The 23,556-nt window shown below is 35.4% G+C and overlaps 1 protein-coding gene across 3 annotated transcripts in view; it reads right to left on the bottom strand.

Annotated features, from left to right (window-relative positions):
- LOC150098581 (dual specificity protein kinase CLK2-like) overlaps nt 1-23,556 on the bottom strand; it is a 152,591-nt gene that overhangs the window by 619 nt on the left and 128,416 nt on the right. For all 3 annotated transcript variants that reach the window (XM_090405819.1, XM_090405818.1, XM_090405820.1), the window contains 4 exons: nt 19,341-19,479; nt 13,693-13,775; nt 9,302-9,381; nt 6,080-6,167 (listed from right to left, as the gene is read on the bottom strand). In XM_090405819.1, the coding sequence (XP_090261945.1) occupies nt 6,080-6,167; nt 9,302-9,381; nt 13,693-13,775; nt 19,341-19,479 (390 nt within the window). The remainder of the gene's footprint in view (nt 1-6,079; nt 6,168-9,301; nt 9,382-13,692; nt 13,776-19,340; nt 19,480-23,556) is intronic.

Below are 23,556 nucleotides of genomic sequence, written 5' to 3'. Positions count from 1 at the left end.
AAATTGCATAGAAATAGGTTTCTATGAGCACAAGGAAAATTATATTTAAATAATTTTAAAAGTTTGTTCAGAAAAAAGCTTGAACAGGTATTTACAGTCAACAGGCCATTCTTCCAGAGCAAATTTAACCACAGCACTCACCCCCACCCCTTTCTTTAACACTATGTAGAATTCACAACTATTAACTGCACATGGATGAGCTTTCAATGGAATATCAATGGTACTGCAATTTTAATGGGCACTTCACATCTATCGCAAACCTGACATGTATACATAGGCAAATGAGGTAAGGAAGGTTGTCAAACACACACACACAAAGTCACTGGAATTTGTATGGCCTGGCTCTAGTGAGAGTAACATGAATGCACTTAAGCACTATTTCTACCATTTGTGCCATCAGTGATGTAATAAGGAGTGTGACAATCTATGACAGTAAGAATGAAAGGGATTAGTGTGTGAAACACAAAACATGTCCTAGCATTGCATGAATGCTCTGAAGAGAAAGAAACCAAGTTAAATGAATATGGCTTTCATACAATAATAAAATAAGCTATTATGTCTTCTAGCTTTAAAACACTGAGTTTTAAAAACAATTTTGCCTGCAAAACAATTTTTGGCCATTCTTTTCTTTTCTGTGCAATATTCTTCCAATTCTTAACTTTTACAGTTGTAAGATCTTTTTAAACATTGTCTACCATTCTTCCTTTGTAATAATGGTTTCCATTCAAATATTTTTTTAACTCCTCTATCTTTTCCATTCTTTCTACATGTCCCAACCATGCTATTCTTTGTGACTATATATATCTTCACCATTAGTTAGTTGTTCAAGTTAAGCTATTATGTGCAGATAATCCATGTTATATTCAGAAATTTAATTAAATAATTTTATAAATGTAAATCTATATACAGGTATCCCTTGGCTTAACGCACCGAAATTAATTGCGGCAATCCCTTGATGTACGTGACAAGAGTTTTGATTAACATGCCTTTAACTCTGCAGAACTCGCAGCTGATCTGACAGATACATGCTTTGTATCTCTCAGATACATAGCATATATACATGTATACATAACCTGCAAGCTATACCAGTGTATATCTTGGAGATCATGAGTAGCTGTGCATTCATATGTCATCATCATCATCAAATTCCTGCCATGTACCCTCAAGGGGTGTACAGGATATGATAGTACTACATGAAAAAAATTACATCATTATTAATTTCCTATCTACAATTTTCCTCCAAATCAGTCTGTTACTTGTCAAGACTCCAATATTATCAGATCTTATATTTCTATCGTCTAAAGCACTTTGTACAGTATCAATCCACCTATATCTTGGTCTTCCTCTAGGTCGTTTTGCTGCCAACCTGGCAGAGAACACTTGTTTTGCTAATCTTTCCTCGCCCATTCTGTTTAAGTGACCATACCACCTGAGATTAGCTCTGCTAACACATTCCTGGATGCTGACAATGTCAAGTTCTTTCCTAATATCCTCGTTTTTAATATGATATTGCCATTGATGCCATCTGTTCACGCCTATAATCTTTCTCAGGACTCTCATATCTGTGGTCGCTAGTCTTTGGTCAAGTGTTTTACTTCTGACCCAGCTCTCAGATCCATAAGTTAAAACTGGTTTGAACACTGTCTTGTACACAGCTAATTTAGTGTTCTGACTAATTTCTCTCTTATTCCATATGAATTTATTCAATTGACTTCCCACCATACCAGCTTTGCTTATTCTGTTGTCTATTTCTATATTTAATTTACCATCTTCAGTAAAAATCGTGCCTAAATAGCTGAAATGTTTTACTTGTTCCACAGGTTCTCCATTCACAACACAGTTGACATTTTCAATGATTCTGCCTATTTTCATTGTCTTTGTCTTTTTATTGCTGACCTTCATACCATATCTATTACAACAGCTATTCAATTTAGTCAGAGAATCTTGCAGACTTGTGGCAGATTTATTTAGAAGTATAACATCATCCGCATAAAGCAAAGAGCTGACCTTAACATCTCAAATTTTGATATCATGTTTAATACCACTTTCCTTCATAATGTGATCCATATAGATAATGAATAACAGAGGGGATAATGTACATCCTTGTCTCACACCAGATTTAACATTAGACCATCTTCCTGTACTTCCTTCAATTCCAACTGCTGACTTACAACTCAAATAAAGACTAAGTATTGCTTGATATAATGCCCCATTGACACCATATAACCGCAGCGTATTGAATAGCTTCTCTCTTGGCACCTTGTCATATGCCTTTTCCAGATCGACAAAACTTAAATACAGATCTTTGTTATATTCCCATGCTTTCTCGACTATTTGTCGTAAAGTGAAGATCTGATCCTGACAGCCTCTATTTGGCCTGAATCCAGCTTGTTCTTCACCAAGCTTTTCTTCCACAATTCTTCTCAACCGTTTTTCAAGTATACTTGCATAGATCTTGCCAGGAACACTCAGTAGGGAAATACCTCTGTAATTCTCACACACAGTTTTATTTCCCTTTTTATATATGGGTACTATGAGAGCTCTACTCCAATCATCGGGAATTCGTCCCTCTGTCCAGGCTTTCTGAACTATGCAGTGCAGCCACTGTAAGACACTTATACCAACATACTTCAGCATTTCTGGTCGAATATCATCTACTCCTGCTGCCTTTCCACATTTCAAGCCTTTGATGGCTTTTTCTACTTCTAGTATGGATATGTATTTCTGACTGCATGCCTGGTCAGTGTTTTTTACCACTGTGCTGTCATCACTGCTTGTTTCATTTAGCAGTTTTTCAAAGTAATTACTCCATACTTCAAGAATATCTTTTTCTCCCGTTTTCATGTCACCTTTATCATCTCTAATTCCTTTTACAGCACTCTTTCCTCCATTCTTAAGCTTCTTCAACAACCTCCAGAATATTTTGCCACCTTCTTGATATTTATTTTCTATATTCTTGCCAAAGTCCTCCCATGACTTTTGTTTAGCTAGTTTTACACATTGTTTAGCATTCTTGCATTTGTCCCTATATTCTCTAAGAGCACAAGCTGACTTATTTGACAGGAACTTTTGGTATGCTTTCTTCTTTTCCTTCACTGCCTCTTTAACTTCCTGTGTCCACCAGGTAGTTCTGATTTTTTTTTCTTTACAGATAACCTCACCACATGCCTCTCTGGCAGAATCAATCAATGTTTCCTTCAGAGTTTTCCACTGAATCTCCAAGGTTTGATTCCTGTTCTCAAACTCTTTCATTTTTTCTTCAATAATCTTTCTATATTTTAGTCTACAGTTCACATCTGAGAGCTGCTCAACTTTTATTCGCTTTAAAACTTTCTTACATGTTATTCTTTTCAATATGAAATTCAATTTTATCCTGCTCAAGACTAAGTAGTGATCACTTCCAATTTCAAATCCTCTGTACACTCTGGTGTCCTGCACCAGGGAGAAAACATCACTATCAACAATAACATAGTCAATGAGGCTTTTCTTATTCCTAGCCTCTTCTCTCCATGTGAATTTGTGCACATTTTTATGTTGGAACATGGTGTTAGTAATAACCAGTCCATGTCCTGAGCAGAAATCCAACAGATATTTGCCATTATTATTAGCTTTGCTCGTTTCTCCAAATTTTCCCAAAATATTTTTGTATGTCTCACAATCATTTCCTACTCTGCTATTTAGATCCCCAACAAGGACCAACTTTTCATTTTTCATTGTGTCAGTTGCTTTTTCTAAAGCCTCAAAAAATTCCTCCACTTCTACCTTAGTAGAACCTTCTGTGGGACCATAGGCACAAATAAGTCTCATTGTCCAGTTCCCCATTCTCATATTTGCCCACATTACTCTACTTGAGACTGACTGCCATTCAAGAAGATTAGCCTCGTATTTTGTGTTGAATACTATGGCTACTCCTTTTCCTTGATTGTCATTGCCTGAATATAACATTTTGTATTTATTGCTCAGAAAGATCTCACCAGTTTTGGTCTTTTTTGTTTCAGTCACCCCTATTATGTCGATCTGGTACTTATCTAATTCCTCAGCTAGCTCCATTTCTTTGCCATTCAGGCTTCTTACGTTGATAGTACCGATCTTTAACTCTGGTGATGTTGAGTTGGGGTTTGTTTTCAGATTTGTTCCAGTAGCTGACTTTTCGCTGTTCGCCCTGGTTCCCTGACGAAAACAACGGGGGCCTTGTTTAACCGGGCGACGCCCCAGCCGGCATGAAATTTTGTCATCATATGTTACAAGTGATATTCTGCACTGTTTTTTGCTGTCAGTTTGGTTTAACACATGTTATGTAAAGGTTTGTGATATTTGACAGTAAATTGCATCTGAGAGATACTGCGACCTCCGGTGTCAGTATAGTATGGTTTAGTTTTTTTTTTAATTTTTTTATTCTTTGTTCAATAATTTCTAGATTGTAACTGAAAAATAAATAAACCATCATGTATTACTGAATTAGAGAGCCATACTTATCATACACGTCCCCTAGGAGTGCTTTACATCACAGAAAATACTAAGGAAAGTGATCTGGAGCTTGCCCCACCTTTACTACGAGTTGCCGATATGGTTGATTATGCTTGCATCTGCTGAAACTTTTAGTTTCTATATATTCGGCATGAAACTCTTGTAGTTTCTATATTCGGCTATGAAATAATGTTGGATTCAATATCCACTTAATTTGTACCATCATGTATTATATTTGCAGTGTTTTTTCTTTATGTTTTATTGCTTGTTTGCCGAGGTCTGGTGAGTCATTTTGCTCGTTATCATAGAATTTATGCCGATAAGAAAAAAACAAACTGTTCAAATGACTCTTGATAACTTCTTTTGATAAAAAATTGCAGTAAATAATGTATGCACAAGTATTTATTAAACATTTACTTTGCATTCATTTTTTATCTTTCCTAAAAGAGTACCATACAAAACGAATTATTAATACAGTAATCGATCATGGACGAATTGTAATTTTTACCATTGATTATTAGGTTTGATTAATGCGATTTTGATATACACAGTAACATTGAGGGATACCTGGACTGTTTTTTCTTTACCACTGGTTAGATGTTCAAATTAAGCTATTATGTATAACAATAAAAAATTAATCATTTAACATGTTCAGAATAGGCAGTGTCAACACATGTAGACGATGCTCATGGGATTCACTTTACCACATATGTTGCTTCCTGCATTAAGCAGGCACCTTTTCAAAGTGGCATGTTAGTTGGATTTTAATGATACTGAAAATCTCAAATGCAACTCTAACAGATTTCAAGTTACACCAAAGCCAAATACTGGGAGGAGACCTTTCAGGTATTTGACTACTTTGCCATTCGGTAATGTGGAAAACTGACTGGGGCTTCTGACCTGAGGTCCAATCCTCACTTTCACATGGTGCACCCTGTTAGTAGGTATCTACGAGGTACTGAATGAACAAGGATAGGCTGGCAATTTGGGACTTAACCAAACTGTACTCTCTACTGGCTTAAACCAGAAATGCATTTGATGGTACTTGAGATTTCATGCCAGCTGGTGCATCGCCCAGTTAACCAAGATATAGGTGGATTGATACAGTAAAAAGTGCCTTAGAAGATAGAAATATAAAATCTGATAATGCTAGAGTCTGAGAGGTAACAGATTGATGGTGACATCCATTTCCTTATAATGGAAGGGATGTCTCATGACTTTTGGTATGCTATTATAGTGAGTTTTCAATCACTTGGCATAAACCTTCAATCAACCATGCTACAGCACCAGGTAATTGTAACTTCAGTTATGCAACTGGAAAACCACTTTCCTGTGGCTAGATATAATTGATGAAGATTTTTGTATTTGTTTAATTTGTGTAAAAGCTGGATACATCTGAGAATGAATCTCTACTGCTATCTGAATATATCGCTATTCCTAGGAAATATCTTTCCATGAGGAACTGTTCTGCAGTTTGGATGGTATTACTATCCTTAATATAATTTAACCAGATTACAATTAGTTTACAGATAACATAAACTAATATGACTAATAGCAAAAAGATAAACATCATGCTAATAACAATGATTAAAAACAAAAAATTGCTACTAACTTTTAAAGGTTTACAATTTTCTTTCACGTAACGTCCAGATGATGTCTTTTCATCCCAATTCAAACGACCATGATAAAAATACTTGGTTCTGAAAAGTATTTAATATTCATGAAATGAATGAACAGTAAATGTACAACCTTCATTTGAAGTTGAATTTAGCAGTTATTAATAAAACTATTTAGTAAGTAATTTCATCTCTATTAATATTCACTTATGTCCGCGCGGTTAGCCTAGTGGTTATGTGCTTCGCAACCATATGCCTTGGGAAGGAGTGTCCTAGGTTCGATTCCTGTTGGCGACGTGAGGTGCTGAAGGATCTTCCTCAGCCATAGCCAAGTTAGCCAGTATTGGGCATGGACAGCAGGGTTTTTCCCTCAGTTTATTCTGAGGTTTTTCATCCCGCAAATCAGGCAAACTGTCCTTGAGAACTTAACACTACAGGCCATAGGATATACTGGGGCATAGGACTGACCACCTTATCCTGTAAACAGATTGAGGTCCGATGATCAATGGACCCTCGACACCGCAAGGTAAAAGAGGGTATAAAGAAGATGAGATAATATTCACTTTTTAATATTAGATTTCTTACATCTCAAATAGTTGCCTAGAACATGTGGTGATGATGCATGTAATCAAGTATTTTGCATATATGCTGCGTAAGTGACAGTTATGTACGTCTGCATAAAGGTTTTTAATTCAGTGAGCAGAATGTGTATTTTATGTATCATGTATTTTAGTAACTTATACGAAGTATTTTTTTTTTTTTTTTGTTCCTGGCTAATAACTTTGTCAAGAAGCTTATTTAATTATTTAATCTGGATTTTTGAGGAAGCCGGGATGAAAATACTTTGCAGAAGTTGTTCACCCATTCTGAAAGGTCTCCTCATTTATATCATCTACCAAAAATTCATAGAGAAGGTTGTCTAGTAAGACCCATTGTGAACTGTATTAACTCTCAGACTGTAAAGTTTCTTTCACATTTATTAACTGCCTGTATTGGACAATCCATATATAATAAAAAAATTCCACACATTTTCTTGGAAATAAAAATCGATGATATTCAAAAACAAGTCAAGATATATTAGTACCTTTGACATTGTTTCTCTATTTACCAATGTTCTGCTATCTGATACTACTAGTTTACTTAATGATGATTTCCCTCGTAATATGAAGTTTTTTTAATTAGTTTTACAATCAGGATATTTCAGCTGAAAAAAAAAAAATATTGAAGGTACTACCATGAGTAGTAAGTTCATTTTCCGAATGAGGCCAAACAGCAAAAACATCACCAATGTAATGAAACCAAAGAGAGGGGTTGGGAATGAATGGATGAGAACAAGTTATCTTCAAGATGACTCAAAACAGTTTTCCATCCCCAACCCTCTCTTTGGTTTCATTACATCAACGTTTTTGCTGTTCAGCCTCATTCTGAAAATGAACTTACTACGTTCCTACATCACATCAATAGCCCTCACACTACAATTCCATTCACTACGAAAAACAAAATGCTGGTAGTTTATCACTCTTGGACAGCCTTCTTTTACTCACATAGCCTCCGATACTTTGTCAACAAGTGTTTATCAGAAACCTACTTTTACTAATAGATACATTCATCAAAAGTCTGATCAACACCTCTAAAAAAAACTGATGTTATCAAATCATTAATTAATAGAGCACATAACCAGTACTCCTCTCCCTCAAGTTTACAACAAGAACTTCTCACTATCAAAAAACTTTAATGGAATGAAATGATTACAACCCTCATCAAATCCAATGGATAACTAACTCTTACATTCCAACAGCTAAGGATTCTTCAACAGGTCACCGGGTTTCAATCCCTTATATTTCTGAACCTGTAAGTAGAATTTTGAAGAAGTATCACCTTAATCCCATATTTTCCTGACAAAATTTCTCATCTGTTACCATCTACAAAAGACAAACTATCACCTATCTTTTGCTGATGGTTACTAGATCTCTTGTGAATGTAATTTGGCATATTTCAGGCAGACAGGCCATTCTGTGGAAAAAAGAATTAATGACATCAATACTACACTGAATATCTGAAAACTCAAAAGTCTGCTTAGATGCAGCATAGTGTTGACACTAAACACAGTATCCTGTGTGATGAAGTCCGTCTTCTCCATAAAAACAGTTTTAAATATGAAAGCATTTTCAAAGACAATTGCAAAACTCTTTTACATCGGCCTAAACTGAATCGGAACAATTGTCTCTCTCCCTCCGCCCCAAAGTCTGGAAGATTCTCATTTTATGTAAACATCAAAAATAGTTTTAATATTATTTATTAATATCTTCTTGGTAGTGCTTCACCTGTTTTGCACCACTCCATGGATTCTTTTTCAGAAAGAGGATCATAATAAAGGACCATGGCTTCATACTTGGTGACAATGGATTCCAGTACCTCTCTCTCTCTGATTCCCTTGGCAAAGCTCTAAAAACCTGCAGGAACAAGTCACACAATGCTCATTCTGAACTGAAGAGAGAAGTTAGAGCACCCACATTGCACTGAGACAAAAGATGGTTGTTATAGAAAGTGCCAACCTTCTGAGATTTCTTTGAGCTTCGGCGATCTGTCATTAAGCAGTTCCTCCTCAACAAGAGAGAGATTTTCCTCAGTCATCACTTCCACAGGCCAACCATCACGAGGATCATCTTTGATGCTATCTTCCTAGGCGAAGCTGTTTAGCCCATTCCTTCATGGTGAAGGAAAAGCTTCCCCATAAACACCACCCAATCACTGTTTGATAGCACTTGGAGAAAGTCCTTCTTTGGTGAAAACTTTATCACAGTGTGGTTCTTAATTTTTAACATTATAGCCACTTAGTGTGCCATATGGACAGACTAACCTCCCCCACAGACTGTGCTATCTGTCATGCATGATATTTTATTAAAATTGGCATGAATTTTATGTCAGGCTGGGAAGTTTTGGAACCTACCTTGTATATCCAGACTGAATAATTTTAATCACATAAGCCCGGACAAAGTTTAAATTTTAATCCAAACATTATCCATGTCAAAGTGGAGAGTGAAAAAAATTTCAGACCAAAACCTCACAGCCCTGATGTTATTCTAAGAGAAATCAGCTACAGATTAATACCTACAAGTTGGCTATTAGTTTCATAATTTAAAATTCAAACTTTGTGATTTATAGAAAAAATGTAATGATAATTACACTTACTAATAGGAAAATTTAAAAACACTTACTTGCTTTTACGGCTCATTCGGTGAGGCATGGGACCAAGAATTTTTTCCATCATAGCTAAATGCTCCCTATTATCATGAGTCTGAAATAAGTAATTCAAAAATTTAATTTTTTAATTAGTTGAGTAAAAAAAAAAAAAAAAACTACCTTATCCATTTCCAAACAGAATGCTTCAAAATAATCTTACAAAATATAAATATGTATTACGCAAAATAGTTAACTGTTTCAGTATATTATTAAGAGACCTACAGAGAGTCAGGAACTCATCGAGGGAGGCCACATATTACACACACCAGCTGTCATATTTGTGCACACACAACATCCAATGGCAATCCATTCTAATCATGAACCACTCTATGAGAGAAAAACCTAAATCTTCACACTTCTTAGTGGTATTTTCTCAGCTTCCAATGATGACCTCTTGTCCTTTCCCCACCCTCCATAAAATGAAAAATTTTGCCAACTTAAATGCTGTGTGACCCTTTCAGTCTTCATAAACAGTATTCTACAATCCTGACACGTTTGACATTGTATCAGAATCATGATGAAAACCAGGAGGCCAGACCTGCACAAAATAGTCCAAGTGAGGTCTCATTAAGGCCTTGTAAAATAACACCCCTTATCTTTATATGTCAAAATTTGTTTCAGCATTGCAATTATCGTTTGAGTTGTATCTGCAATCTTTGCTACATGGCCCCCAAACTTCAACTTCTCTATCTACTAATATTCAAAGATCCCTAGCCTGACCAGTTTCTTCTGGCATAATCCAACCAACATAATACAACTCTGGATATCTAATCACACCAAAGTGCATGACTTAACATTTACTGATATTCCTTTTCACATGCCCACAATTCCAGTCTATTGAAGTCATTTTTCAAGTACTGTTATTAGCTGCATTCCTTATTACCCTACCTATCTTTGCATAATCAGCAAATAGCTGTAGTCACCTGTCAAATCCTTCCCAATGTCATTAATGTACAGATTGAATAACAGTGGATTAACTGATGTACTACAAGGACCAAGAATTGATCCTTGTAGTACACCAGTAGTTAAATCTTGCAGACTCCAGCCAGCTATCCTCTTATCCATGCCAATATTTTATAATTCAATCCCATCTTTTTCATTCCAATTTATGCAATGGTGTTCCAGGCTGTATTCTGTGCAAAGGCTTAGCAAAATCCAAAAGTATTATGGTGTATCCATTCCTCTGTAACATTATTATAGAATATGAGCAAGTTCCTCAAATGTGACATTCCCTTAGTACACCCATACTGTTCATTGCAAAGTATAGTTTCTCTCTCAACCCATTTTCATATGTGAGCCCTAACCAGCTTTTCCAAAATTTTCACCACTACTCCAGAGCTACTGATAGGTCATTAGTTGGATGCATCAGTCTTTGCTCTATCCTTGTGCATTGGGATTACCGTACATTCTTTTGACTTCTGTGGAATCTTGCCTGCTCTGAGACTCAAATTAAATAGCCTGGTCAAAGAAATAGCCATTTCAGCTAAATAATTAAAACCATTATACTAGTTGAGCACTATTATGTGAACAAATTAGTGCTACTCATTTAAACAATATAAAAAAAATGCATGGAAGATATTAAAGAATACAGCTAGTCAAAAATAAATACAGCCATCAATGCTCTATTCAATGAATTATCAAATTTTAAATACTGAACTGTAACATTTTCCTCAACATCTCAAAAGTTGCAAATTCCAAAAAGGCCAGAGCACCAGAGAAAATTCTAAATGCTCCAACATTGTAGTGCTACAAGACGACTGCTATTACAACACAATCACATTGTTTAAATTTATCATCAGTTGCCCCTAATGGAAGAAGCTGGCAGCACATCAGTTCAAGGTTATAGCTTCTTTGTCATTACACCCAGGAAAGTTCCAAAAGTGGAATATACAACCTATCTCCAGACAATAACATTCATTTGGTTGTAGGTAACATCCTAATCAAATCTAAACCTCCCAAAAGCAACATCCCACCGAAAGAAATTAGTATCTTAATAGAGGTATACATAAAAATACTGTGATAATGAATCAAAATCATACGTTGTGATCTTACTACATGAAAGAATAGTTTGTAAATTACTGAAGAAAAGTCACTTCTTGGCCTAAAGAAACTGTTCAACTCAATCATTTTCATGTAAATAATCTTCTTCCTTTGCACGTTTATCCCGCTTCCAATGCAGGATCCACGTGTTACTTTTTTCAGGCGACTTTTGTTAGTACAACCCCCCCCCCCCCAACTGACCCATTGCCAAGCCTGCCGCTGGAGGGGGGGCTTTTGACTGTAGCAGCATGTGTTCACTGGCCTGGTTTGCCTGTTCTGAGGGATGAAAAACCCAAGTTTCCAGGAGAAGAAAAAAAACCCCCAAATGAAACTGCTAACTCACCTTTAGTCGAAAGAGACCAGATAAAGGTTCCTCATGTCTTGGATAGGCACTGAATACAGGTCTTTCTGATCAAAGGACTTCATCTATATCATCTGAGCTATGGAGGCTCTTAAGCATTTTCAAGTAAATACCACCTACATATTCTAGCTGGCTTTAAAATTCACAAAGAAGATACACCCTTATGCCCAACTGTTAACAGTATAAACAATCCTACATACAAACTAGCTAAAAATTTGGACAAATTACTAGCTTCCCTGCACATGCAATTCTTCCTCATATGTAAAAATTCTATTTACCTAAAAAGCATATTAAAAAAAAAAAAAAACAAGAAGTTCTGACATAATGATTACTTCTGCATTCAATGATATATCTAACTGAGATCCTTGATTTAGTCACTCCCCCCCCCCCCCCCCACCATTCATCCCAAGACATTTGAACTATCCAAATTTACAGCATATGCTGGTTATTTCACATGGAAAAGTAGAAATATATATCCAAACAACTAGATGAAACAGTTATGGGCTCACTTCTTCACTTTCCCATTGGCCAATTTCTACACAGAACACTTAGAGAAACCAAGTAATCAACACAGTCACTTGGTTTGGCTGCACTACGTTGATGATGTGTTTCCTGTTTGGTCATATGGTCCAGACACATTAGCTACATTTTTAGTGCATTAAATAGCCAACACCCAAAAATCTTCACAATGAATAAGGAATCTAATAACTGTCTACCCTTCCTGGATACACTAGTCATATGCCTTCTAAATGGTTCATGATGTTTTTCTATTTATAGAACACCTTATACATACAGGTAGAAATTTACACAATCAACAATGTGATATCCTAAAATCACTAACTCACAGAGCCAGAGGCATCTATTTCGATGAAAATACTTTTACCACTGAACTCGGTTACCTACACCACACTTTTTTTTTGGCTAATAGCTATAATCCTCAAGGGAAAAAAAGAAAAAAAGTCACCCCCTCCCTTCCACTAAGGGATTACAACAAAACTGTTACTATTTTATAGGACAAATCTGAAAATATATCAAGTGCTTAATATCAACTCTTCACCACTTTTAAACCATATAATAAACTGACTACCCTCATATGTTCACCTCAGTGAACATAAATGCATTCAGCATCATTGTTATGGCAAGTCAGGACAAGCAGGCTATATCTTGGATATCTCTTCACAGGATTAGTAGGGAAAAAAAAAAAAAAAAAAAAATGCTACACAGAATTCATTATAAGTCAGTCAGTGTTTCTGCAATCAGCAGTAGCTTTAAAACATTCTCCAAACCTTAACAAGTATGACTATCAATTTACCAAAAATCTAAGAGACAGTCATTTTAAGATCAAATTAATACTTGATAAATTTATCTAACAACAGATGGCACGAATTAGGACTTTAGTTCATCATATTATCCATTACAATTTTCAACTGTTCCCACTATTAACTAATCGTTGCTGTTCATGTACTGTGATAAACTGTTTTGTTTCCTGAAGATGCTGGGTATAACACCGACAAAATATTAGCAAATAAGTAAATAAATATCAATTATATTCATATTATTCTTGTGTTGTGAATTAAAACCATCATAAGTAACTTAATGTACAGCTGTTTTGCTTGCAATTCTTCTTTATCTCAATTATTTATATATTTGTTTTTCCTGAAGTACCCTTTATACTCAGCATGTTTATGTTTTATTTACTGATATGTTCAGCACATACATTTGTAACACCTTGCAAATGTGTTTCAGTAATATTTTATGCTGCATAATGATCTTTCAAATTGTATATGTTCTTACTGTTTTTAATAAATATTTTTATATCTAAAAATCATAAATACTATTTGGTGTGAGAAAGATGGCACGAATTAGGACTTTAGTTTTTTAAAGATATTTTTAAAGATACAAAAAACAAAGTATAAATTTTAAAACTCTATACCACTATTTAACAGATTCTTTTAAATTACTTACTTGAAACAGTGTAATTCCAAGATACAATTCAAAAAGAATACACCCAATGCTCCAAACATCACATGTCTGAGACCAGCCAAGTTCTGCAAAATATCAGCAATAAAATTATATTTTATTTTTCTTTTGCGATTTTTCATTTATTCTAATGCCCAGAGGGAAAAATGTGTAAAACATTTAAGCAACTGGATTTTATGATTTATCATTATGTTAAAAAAATAAACATGGAAACCAAAATTATTATGCAATGTGTTATATTCCAATATTTTTTTATACAGTAAACTCTCGATTTAATGGACTATTAGGGGCTAAGGGTTGTCCGTAAAATTGCGAATCTTAGGAATAGTATTGAAAATAAAACACTTCCAGTGGTACAGTATTAATATATTTTAATGAGAACATTTTTATGTAAATACCATTTTACCTTCCACTTTTATACCGTTTCTTAATAATTAACGATTGAAATTATTTAAAATGTTCATAATAAGCAATCACCTCTGGATCTGAAGATGTGCCTATGAACGATATGATGCCATACGTGTTCTCTAACTACCGATAGGTTTGGACCAGCTGGAACCACTTCTTCCTTGTTGTCAACCTCCTGTTCGCCCCATCTTCCTGGCTGAGAATTTGGTAGCCAGGGTTGCCCTTGTCGATGTCTAGTCATTGTTCAATGTCATTCTCACTGACATTATCACCAGCTCGCATTAAAGTTTCATGGAAATCAGAGGTTTCAAAACCTCTGAAATTGTATTCTGATTCACTCCCATTCAGTAACTTGGTCCAGCCATTAGCCAATGTTGTAGTCTTTATCTCCCAATGCTATATTTTAGGAAAAACTGAGTAAGTTTGTCTTTATTTTTGCGTATGTCCAAAACTGTTTGCTTTTTCACTCTGTAAAGTTCACAAACATGAGCAATAGATGCACAACTTACTTATTAACTCAAGTTTCAGTGCTATCGTCAAGCTAACTCGTTTTCTTTTAACCCCAGACATATTAACTGGTATTAATAATGATTTAACTAAAAATTACTCCAGCAACAGCCTAAACACCATGTGTTTTATGCTAGCAATGCTACCGAACCAAAGCACATGCACGGGTGCAAACTATCGTGTGAGTATGCACGAAACATCACGAATGTATCTGAAGATGCAATTTATAAACTGCCAATCGCTTCCGATTAACCATCGTATTATTTATTTTTATTAATTATTTCATTATCTGTATTTATTTGTCAAATTATGTCCGTTAAATCCCAAGTCCACTGAATCGAGAGTTTACTGTATTCCATAAATGTTTAAAACTTTGGTACAAAAGAGTAAAACAGATCCTAAATGAACAATTTTGTGTGTGTTTCAGCAGTACCACAGGAAAAAAACTGACCATTTCACAGTCTACAAACATTAAATTATCAGAATAGAGAATAACTATCCAGGAGTGACAATGTAGGCTAAAATCAAGGTACTAACAACACCACAACCCCTCTGAGGGAAGTAGAGCCTCTGTGATACAAGAAACAAATTTTACTATCCAGTGTAATGCGAATTTGCTATTTGGACTGAAGGACCAAAAAACATGCTGTAGACTTCAAAGAATGGACTCTGCCCATCCAGTTCATACCCCCTCCCCATCACCACCACCTTCGAGCACACAATGTATACAGAGTAGCAAACATTTCTTATCAAGAATACAGTTTTAAAATTATTATTACACAAACAAGCCAATAGTTAAGGTTTTAAAAGCCTTCCAAAATAGGTAAGTGAATTATCTTACTGTTACTTGTCAGGGTGTCTGAATAATGACATGTAGAGAGAGGAGAACAAACAAAGCCACAATTTGCAGAAGAGGTGGACAAAATTCTCCAAGTGCCTGTCTTATTTATAAGTTACATATTCCTCCTAATTTAAACTTGCTTTAAACAAAAACATGAAAGACAACACAAACAGAAATAGATCACATACAGAACAATGCAAACTGCTAAATGTTTCAGATTCAATTCACAAATATAAGTGGCTTGGAATGATACCAATGATTGTATTAGTAGGTATAAAAGGAACGTACTAATCTGGAAGAGATTAGAATTAATTCAGCCCAAATTTATATCATCATCATCAAATTCCTGCCATGTACCCTCAAGGGGTGTACAGGATATGACAGTACTACATGAAAAAATTACATCATTACTAACTTCCTATCTACAATTTTATCCTCCAAATCAGTCTGTTACTTGTCAAGACTCCAACATTATCAGATCTTATATTTCTATCGTCTAAGGCACTTTGTACTGTATCAATCCACCTATATCTTGGTCTTCCTCTGGGTCGTTTTCCTGCCAACCTGGCAGAGAACACTTGTTTTGCTAATCTTTCCTCTCCCATTCTATTTAAGTGACCATACCACCTGAGATTAGTTCTGCTAACGAATTCCTGGATGCTGACAATGTCTAGTTCTTTCCTAATATCCTCGTTTTTAATATGATATTGCCATTGATGCCATCTGTTCACGCCTCTAATCTTTCTCAGGACTCTCATATCTGCGGTCTCTAGTCTTTGGTCAAATATTTTACTTCTGACCCAGCTCTCAGATCCATAAGTTATTATTGATCTCCAAAAGATTTTTTGGGAATTTCAGGATTTTTGTTGTAGAATCCATCAAAAAGGACAAAAATGAAACAAGACATTTCAGATATATACCAGGCTACTGTCTGGGATATGCCCTTCCCATAATAATAGTAATCTCTGTTTACATACTTCCAGGTGAAAGGATTAACTAGCTGTGGTCGCAGTAACATTCAGAACATATCAGTTCCTCAAAAATCAGTAGCCCTCAAATTTCAAAAGATAGCTATTTATAATTGGAATACCTCAAAATTAACAAATTTTGAATTAATCTGCATATAACATAATTCAGATGCTTTAACCATATATATATACAGTAAAACCCCTTTTTTACACTTTTACATGGGATTGATGGAAAAAAGTGTAAATAGCATGAAATGTAAAAAAACATTAAAAAAAGGTTAAAAGATGTCTTACTGCTAGTATGTGAGTCTACATACTTGATTACAAAACTTAATAACTGAAAATAAATGAATTTACAATTATTTACATTTATCTATTAAAAAAATCTTTAATTGTTGATTGTTTTTGCATTTTTTTTTTTTTGACATAGTGCCACATTTATTTGCATTGAGTTCGATGCTTGACCTGTTTTTTACTATCGTGTTCAAAGTGGACATGGAGAGTCCAAGATCTTTTGCTAAATGCACATGTGTTCCGGCATGCCAATCTACACATCGCAGAATTGCCATATTTTCTTCTACCGAAATACATTTTCCGTCTTTTTTCTCCATGCTACTAACATCCACCACCACAACTTGAAAGCAACTTTCACATGCTAAATTCCATAACAGAAATTCTGCAATATCCTTTCGTACTGTGATTGAAAAATCAGGTATCGCTCATCACTACTGCAAGCGTGCAGGTCACCGTGATGGCAGAAACTAAACTACAGCCAAAAGCAACGCCATCTGGGAACAGAAATGCGCAGATTTCTGCAGAAATCAATTTTAAAATCAGTATTGCCACCTAAGAAAAAAATCACAAATCACGGGAAATAACGTCCACATCAAGTTGTTAATGGCGGGAAAACAATACACCGTAAGAATAGGCCTTAAGACGGGACCAATGGAAAATGACGTAGATGGCAGGAAAATGTAAATTGCGGGAACGTAAAAACAGGGTTTTACTGTATTTATAGCTGTTAGAATCATATACTATAAAATAAACATCCTACAAAAAATGCTGTAATCTGGTGATAAATTATAGATTATAAGGATATTAATCCACTGTTATAGTCAGATAAGATAGAATTTAAAGTTTCCAAATATATTAGAATTTATGAGAATACAACCTTTAGCATGGAGTTGGCTTGGTTTGCATTATTTTAACACGTTTGCTGCACGCTCATTGGGCATAGTTTGTTACCGCAAGCCAAGTGCTTTCGCGTCTTCAAGGTCACCACGAGTAATCTCGTAGCCGGCTTATCATACAGAATTTTGTTTCATATATGCCAACTATGAGTAATCTCGTAGCCGGCTTATCATACAGAATTTTGTTTCATATATGCCAACTATGAGTAATCTCGTAGCCGGCTTATCATACAGAATTTTGTTTCATATATGCCAACTATGAGTAATCTCGAAGCTGGCTTATCAGACAGAATTTTGTTTCAAACGCCAACTACGAGTAATCTCGTACCACCCTCACCTACATATTATGTTGTGCTGACGACTGTTTATTGCGTCTAGTCTCTAAAAACCTTCAGTTTCGCCATGACCAGTAAAAGAAAACTTACTGATAAAGAATTAGAAGCTTACGCTAATATGAGCGATGATGAATTTAATGAATTCATCATCGCAAATGGAATGATAAGAGGGAAGTTCTTTCCATTTCAAATATACAAAAATTTGAAATGGTTGAAGCAAAAAATCGGAATGGTAAAATTCAATTAAAACCAAATATCGTTAGGGACTATAATTTGGGTATGTCAGGCATCGATCTTTCTGATCAAATGCTTTCTTACTATTCTGCCTTACGAAAGACAATATGCATTTTTGATATATACATTCAAAATACGCAGAAATTTTATAATATAATTACTGGAAAAGCAATGACTGCGTTAAAATTTAGAGATCAATTTATCTCAGTTTTTGTTGGAATGGATGAACTTACCGCATCACAGAATATCAGCATGATTCGGGATCTTCATTATTTGGAAATTTTACCGCCTACAGAAAAAAAGAATCGCCCGACAAAGCCGTGCCGTGTATGTACATGAAACAAACAACGTTGCGAAGCATATTATTATTGTCCTGTTTGCCAGGAAAAACCGCAATTGTGCGTGAAAAATTGTTTTAAAGTGTACCATTCGTAATTTGAATAAATTGGTTTTAATTTGATTTACAAATTAGGGGTTAACTCGTGCTTGGCTTCTGAGGCACATATATAACATACATTTTAGCTGAAATTATTTCCCTTCTACCAAGCCCCCAGACATGCTCTCCGCTTTATTCACAAGCGAAGGATCCAAATTAAGGTACTTACACTAAGGGTTAACTCATGCTTGGCATAGGAGGTCGGTAATCGACATACGAGTATATTCATAGTTGGCTTACGAGGCTCATATACTAACTACGAGTATACTTGTAGTTGGCTTGCGAGGCTCATATACTAACTACGAGTATACTTGTAGTTGGCTTGCGAGGCTCATATACTAACTACGAGCATACTTGTAGTTGGCAGCAAACGTGTTAAAGACATGGACTGTGCTCAGGAACCCATAAATTTGCCTTTTATTAATGCTTTAGGATATCACTAGTCTGACAGCCGTTTCAAACTGCTAGTTCTCATCAGAGTAGGCAAAAACTCTGGGATTGCAATACTATGTCAGAAAGGTCTATTACTCATATAAGTAAACTCTCAGTAAGCACATAAATAATTAAAATAATGAGCCACCTGGTAATGTAAATTTTATTAGAATTCTGTTGCAATTATTTCTCCTGAAGTTTTAACTATGCATGTGCAAAGGGACAACTCTTTCAAAAACTTTTGTTAGCTAAATATACATTCCAAATTTCTTAAAGACTTACCAAGTATAACTTCAGGTGCTCGATAATGCCGAGTAGACACAATTGTACTATGATGTTCATGGTCGAATGTTGCAGACCCAAAGTCAATCAACTTTATTTGTGTATTCCTTACGTGACGAACATGTAAATCTCTCTTTTGCTTTAAAAGATATCAAAATACATATTATAAGGAAGTTCAAAAAGAAAACAGATAATATACACATACATCCTTTGTAAATAATATTTATTACAAGATAATAACATTAGAAATACTCAATACTCAGTCAATAACAGTGGAATTCTTATCAACAGAATGAACTACAAGATGAACTGCCATTACTGTGATGAGTGAGATGGTTTCCTCTATCACCTTTTCAAAGTGACAGATAGGACGAGAAAAGTTAAGTCCCGAAAAGGGACAAACTTAACTTTAATGGCACTTGTGACATAGTAGAAAGCAAATACTGAAATATATATCGACAAAAGAAGTTAATAAAACTTCATTAAATAGGATATGATCCTGATTTAACAGTTCATCAGTGAAATGATCCAAAAGGTAGAACAATAAAATATAGACTTTAAACTATCAAAACCTACATAAGCCATATGCTAGTGTAATATAGTGCAGTTGATAGATGTGTTTTTAAATCATTACTGTCTATAACTCTTCCAAATTTTAGGTACAGTTCAAATTCTAAGCAGTAACAGTGAAGTAGACTATACCATGACCATAAGATCCTGGAATCAGAGTCAATTCCATGCTGTGCTAAACAGACTTCTGAGACTTATTACAGATAATATAACATTAGTGTTTCTGTAACCTTTTCTCAACATAACTTCCTGTTTGTTCAAAGTAAAAGAGTTGCCAATCAAAAAACACAGTATATACCTGGAAGGTAATCAAGAGTAGAGTTCAATGAGAGGAAAATCAGATAAATTATATACAGTAATACCCTGCCTTATGACACTTCACTTTACAATGATTCACTCATACGATGCCTTTCAATTATGACTAATGCCCATTTATATGATGACTCATTTGCACATGCAAAAGTTTTAGCACCATGGTGCTACTATGAATCAGCAGATGCGCAGTTATTCATAAACTCAGTTTATTTGCGATGTCAATGCTCACTATATCACTGTGTTTTGGTGTTTAGCTATGAATTATAAACTGTTTTAATAACTATTACTTTATCTTTGTTAATGGCAGATAAAATTAAGTTGCTGTGCTGCTGCTCCAGTGAAAAGAAGACGCTCAGCTTTATGTTAGATATCAAGTCTAAATTTAGTGACAATGGTGTATCAAACACAGAGACTGCAAGATAGGCTTACCTTGCCTGTTGTTATAGTTGTTAAAAACAAAGATAAAGTTCAAAGTGAAGTGAAAAGTGCTACACAAATGTGACAATCTGATTGCCAAAATGAAAAAACCTTTAACATCCTATAGACTGATGACCAAACTGTTTAGCATGTTCCCTTCAGAATAACCTTTTCTTTTGCAGAAATTATCCAAAATTTTATTTTGTCTGTTTGTGTACCTGAAGTAACTAAATGCTTTATTTACGTCAGTTATATATAAAAGTGTTTAAAAATGTTATTAAGCTATTACATATATCTACAAGTGGGGGAAAAAAAAATAATGATCCCTTATACAATTATGGTCTGGAACTTAATGGCATATGACTGGGGTATGCCTATACTTTTTGAATTGTTATTTCACTAAAGATCTGGGTTAGATACAAATCAAAATGATTACTAGTTTTATTAACTTCACGTGTTGACATTTCAGCACGTGATCCTTTTCTCATCATTCTGTTAGAGTATTCCTGATAACATACAGTGCAAGTTTCAGTAAAAAAAATTTTTTTTTAAACTTCATCTGCTTTTCAAGCTTCCATTTACACTCAATGATGCAGACAACAACAACATGCAACCTCTACAGCATCACTTTTCTTGTCCCTGGCAGTAAAATCCTGTTTCTCCTCCCTTCTGTAGTTTAATTATGATAACCTGATATAACCATGAATGATAAACTACTAATAAAATGAATCATTACATATAAATTTCATGATGTGCACAACAACAGATCAAATTAAAATTAAATGGAAAGTATACTTTTCATAAGGATTTAATCTATTCAATCACCTTTATCATTAAATGTCATTGTATAGAAAGCATATCAGTGTTTCAGGACATCACTGATATATTATTATTATCACCTAGGCCTCCAAGGAGTCAAAAGACTCACCACGGGAGGCCCTTCCTAGGAAACACAAAGTCTATCATACCACTCCTTAAACTCATTGACCGTTCTCGCTCTCACCCCTCTTGCTCACAGTTTCCTTTCATAACTTCCAGGGATGACCCCTTGTCATCACTCCTTCCTGCTGTTCAACCAAGCGAAAGAACTCCCCAGTGTCAACCCTGTAACCACCTCTCAACAGTTTAAAAGTCTCAATCATATCACCTCTCCTTTTTCTATCCACCAAACTCTACAGTCCACATTCCCTCAGCTGATCCTCATAACTAACATTGTACAGTACTGAAACTGTCTTTGTTATCTGCATTTGTACCCTTTCCACAGTTAATTTATCCCCTCAAATCCTGGGGACCAAATCTGAGAACAATAATCTAAGTGTGGTCTGATCAGGGTCTTATACAACGGAATGATAACTCTTTTATCTCTGCAGGTCAGTGTCCTTCTCATTATTGCAGCATGTCCCTAGAATTTCAGGTTTCTATCAATCATAACCCCCAGATCTCTTGTCTTCCCCTACTTCCTCCAGTACAGCTTCTTCAATTGAGTATGCAGCCTTCCATCGATTTATCCCAAACTTCAAGACTTTACATTTTGTTGCATTAAACCAATACCCCCATTCCTTTGCCCATCTGTCTAGCTTATTCAAATCCTCTTGCAGGACTACCACATCTGCACTATTACTAATAACCCTTCCCAGCTTCACATCATCCACAAACGAATGAATATCCCCCTGCAATCCAGTGATAATGTCACTGATATAAAGGTTAAACAATATAGGTTCCAGTACTGAGCACTGTGGGACCCCACTTATAACCCTCTGCCTCCTTGAAACTGACCCACCATACACAACTTACTGATACCTATTGGACAACCAATTTTGAATCCAGTTGACCAACCAGACATCCAAACCCATGTGCTGCAACTTAATATCAGCTTATCATGTGGCATCCTGTCAAATGCCTTCGCTAAGTCTAAGAAAATGGCAGTATATGCCTTTCCCTCATCTAATGCTCTTGTAACTTTATTATAAAAGGCTAGCATATTACTAAAAACAAGAGCGACCCCTCACAAATCCATGTTGACTCTCACAGATAACATTACCCTCACCTGCCCAATGTCGTATACGGTCCCTAACTAATTTCTCCAACTACCAATGACACACAAACTGGCCTATAATTGGATACTTCCAGTCTGCTACCGCCCTTATGCAATGGCACTATCTTACTTCCTTCCATTCCCTGGGCACCTTTCCCATAGCCAGACTTTCATTGAAAAGTCAGGTCAAAGGAGCTGGCAGTTCCTTAGCACATTCTCCCAAAACTCGTGGTGAAATACCATCCAGTCCCACAGCTTTACTGACATTCAGAGTATTCAGTATTTGGATCACGCTCTCCTCCTGCACCTCTAAAGCTCGAACCTGCCATATCCCTCTAGTATTAAAATTTACTTCTCCAGGATGAAATACACCAATAAAGTGTTCATTAAACAATTCCACTATGTCCTCTGCATTTCACTCTATTCCCATTTTTATCCCACAATGTCATTCTTCTACAATCATTTCTCCTACTACTAGCCACATAGCTAAAAAATTCCCTAGGATTTTCTTTGGATCTTAGGGCCAATCTCTTCTCATATTCCAGTTTTACCTTCCTTACCACACTAGTGAGTTTCCTGGCCTGTGTCTTATATTCTTCATGCATCTGCTCTTCGCCTGTTTCCTTATATCTCTTCCATAGAATCTTTTTCACATGCAGTTCCTATTTAATATTGTTTGTCGTCCACTTTACACCAAATTGTGTCCTCTTCTTCACTTGTGGAATACAGTTTACTATTGCCGCTAACAAATATTCCTTCACAATTGCCCAAGCACTAATGATATCCCAGCCTTCCAATTCCTCCTTCCATGAAACTTCCCCAACTTGATGTCTAAGACTATTATAATCACTTGCCTTATAATTCCACGTGTTCTCATCT

The sequence above is a fragment of the Typopeltis vanoorti genome, chromosome 15, assembly GCF_054136105.1.
Source record: "Typopeltis vanoorti isolate ZY-2024b chromosome 15, IOZ_Tvanoo_1.0, whole genome shotgun sequence".
NCBI lineage: Eukaryota > Metazoa > Arthropoda > Arachnida > Uropygi > Thelyphonidae > Typopeltis > Typopeltis vanoorti.
Note: the sequence above shows the minus strand (reverse complement) of the source record. Positions and strands in the feature narration are given on the sequence as shown.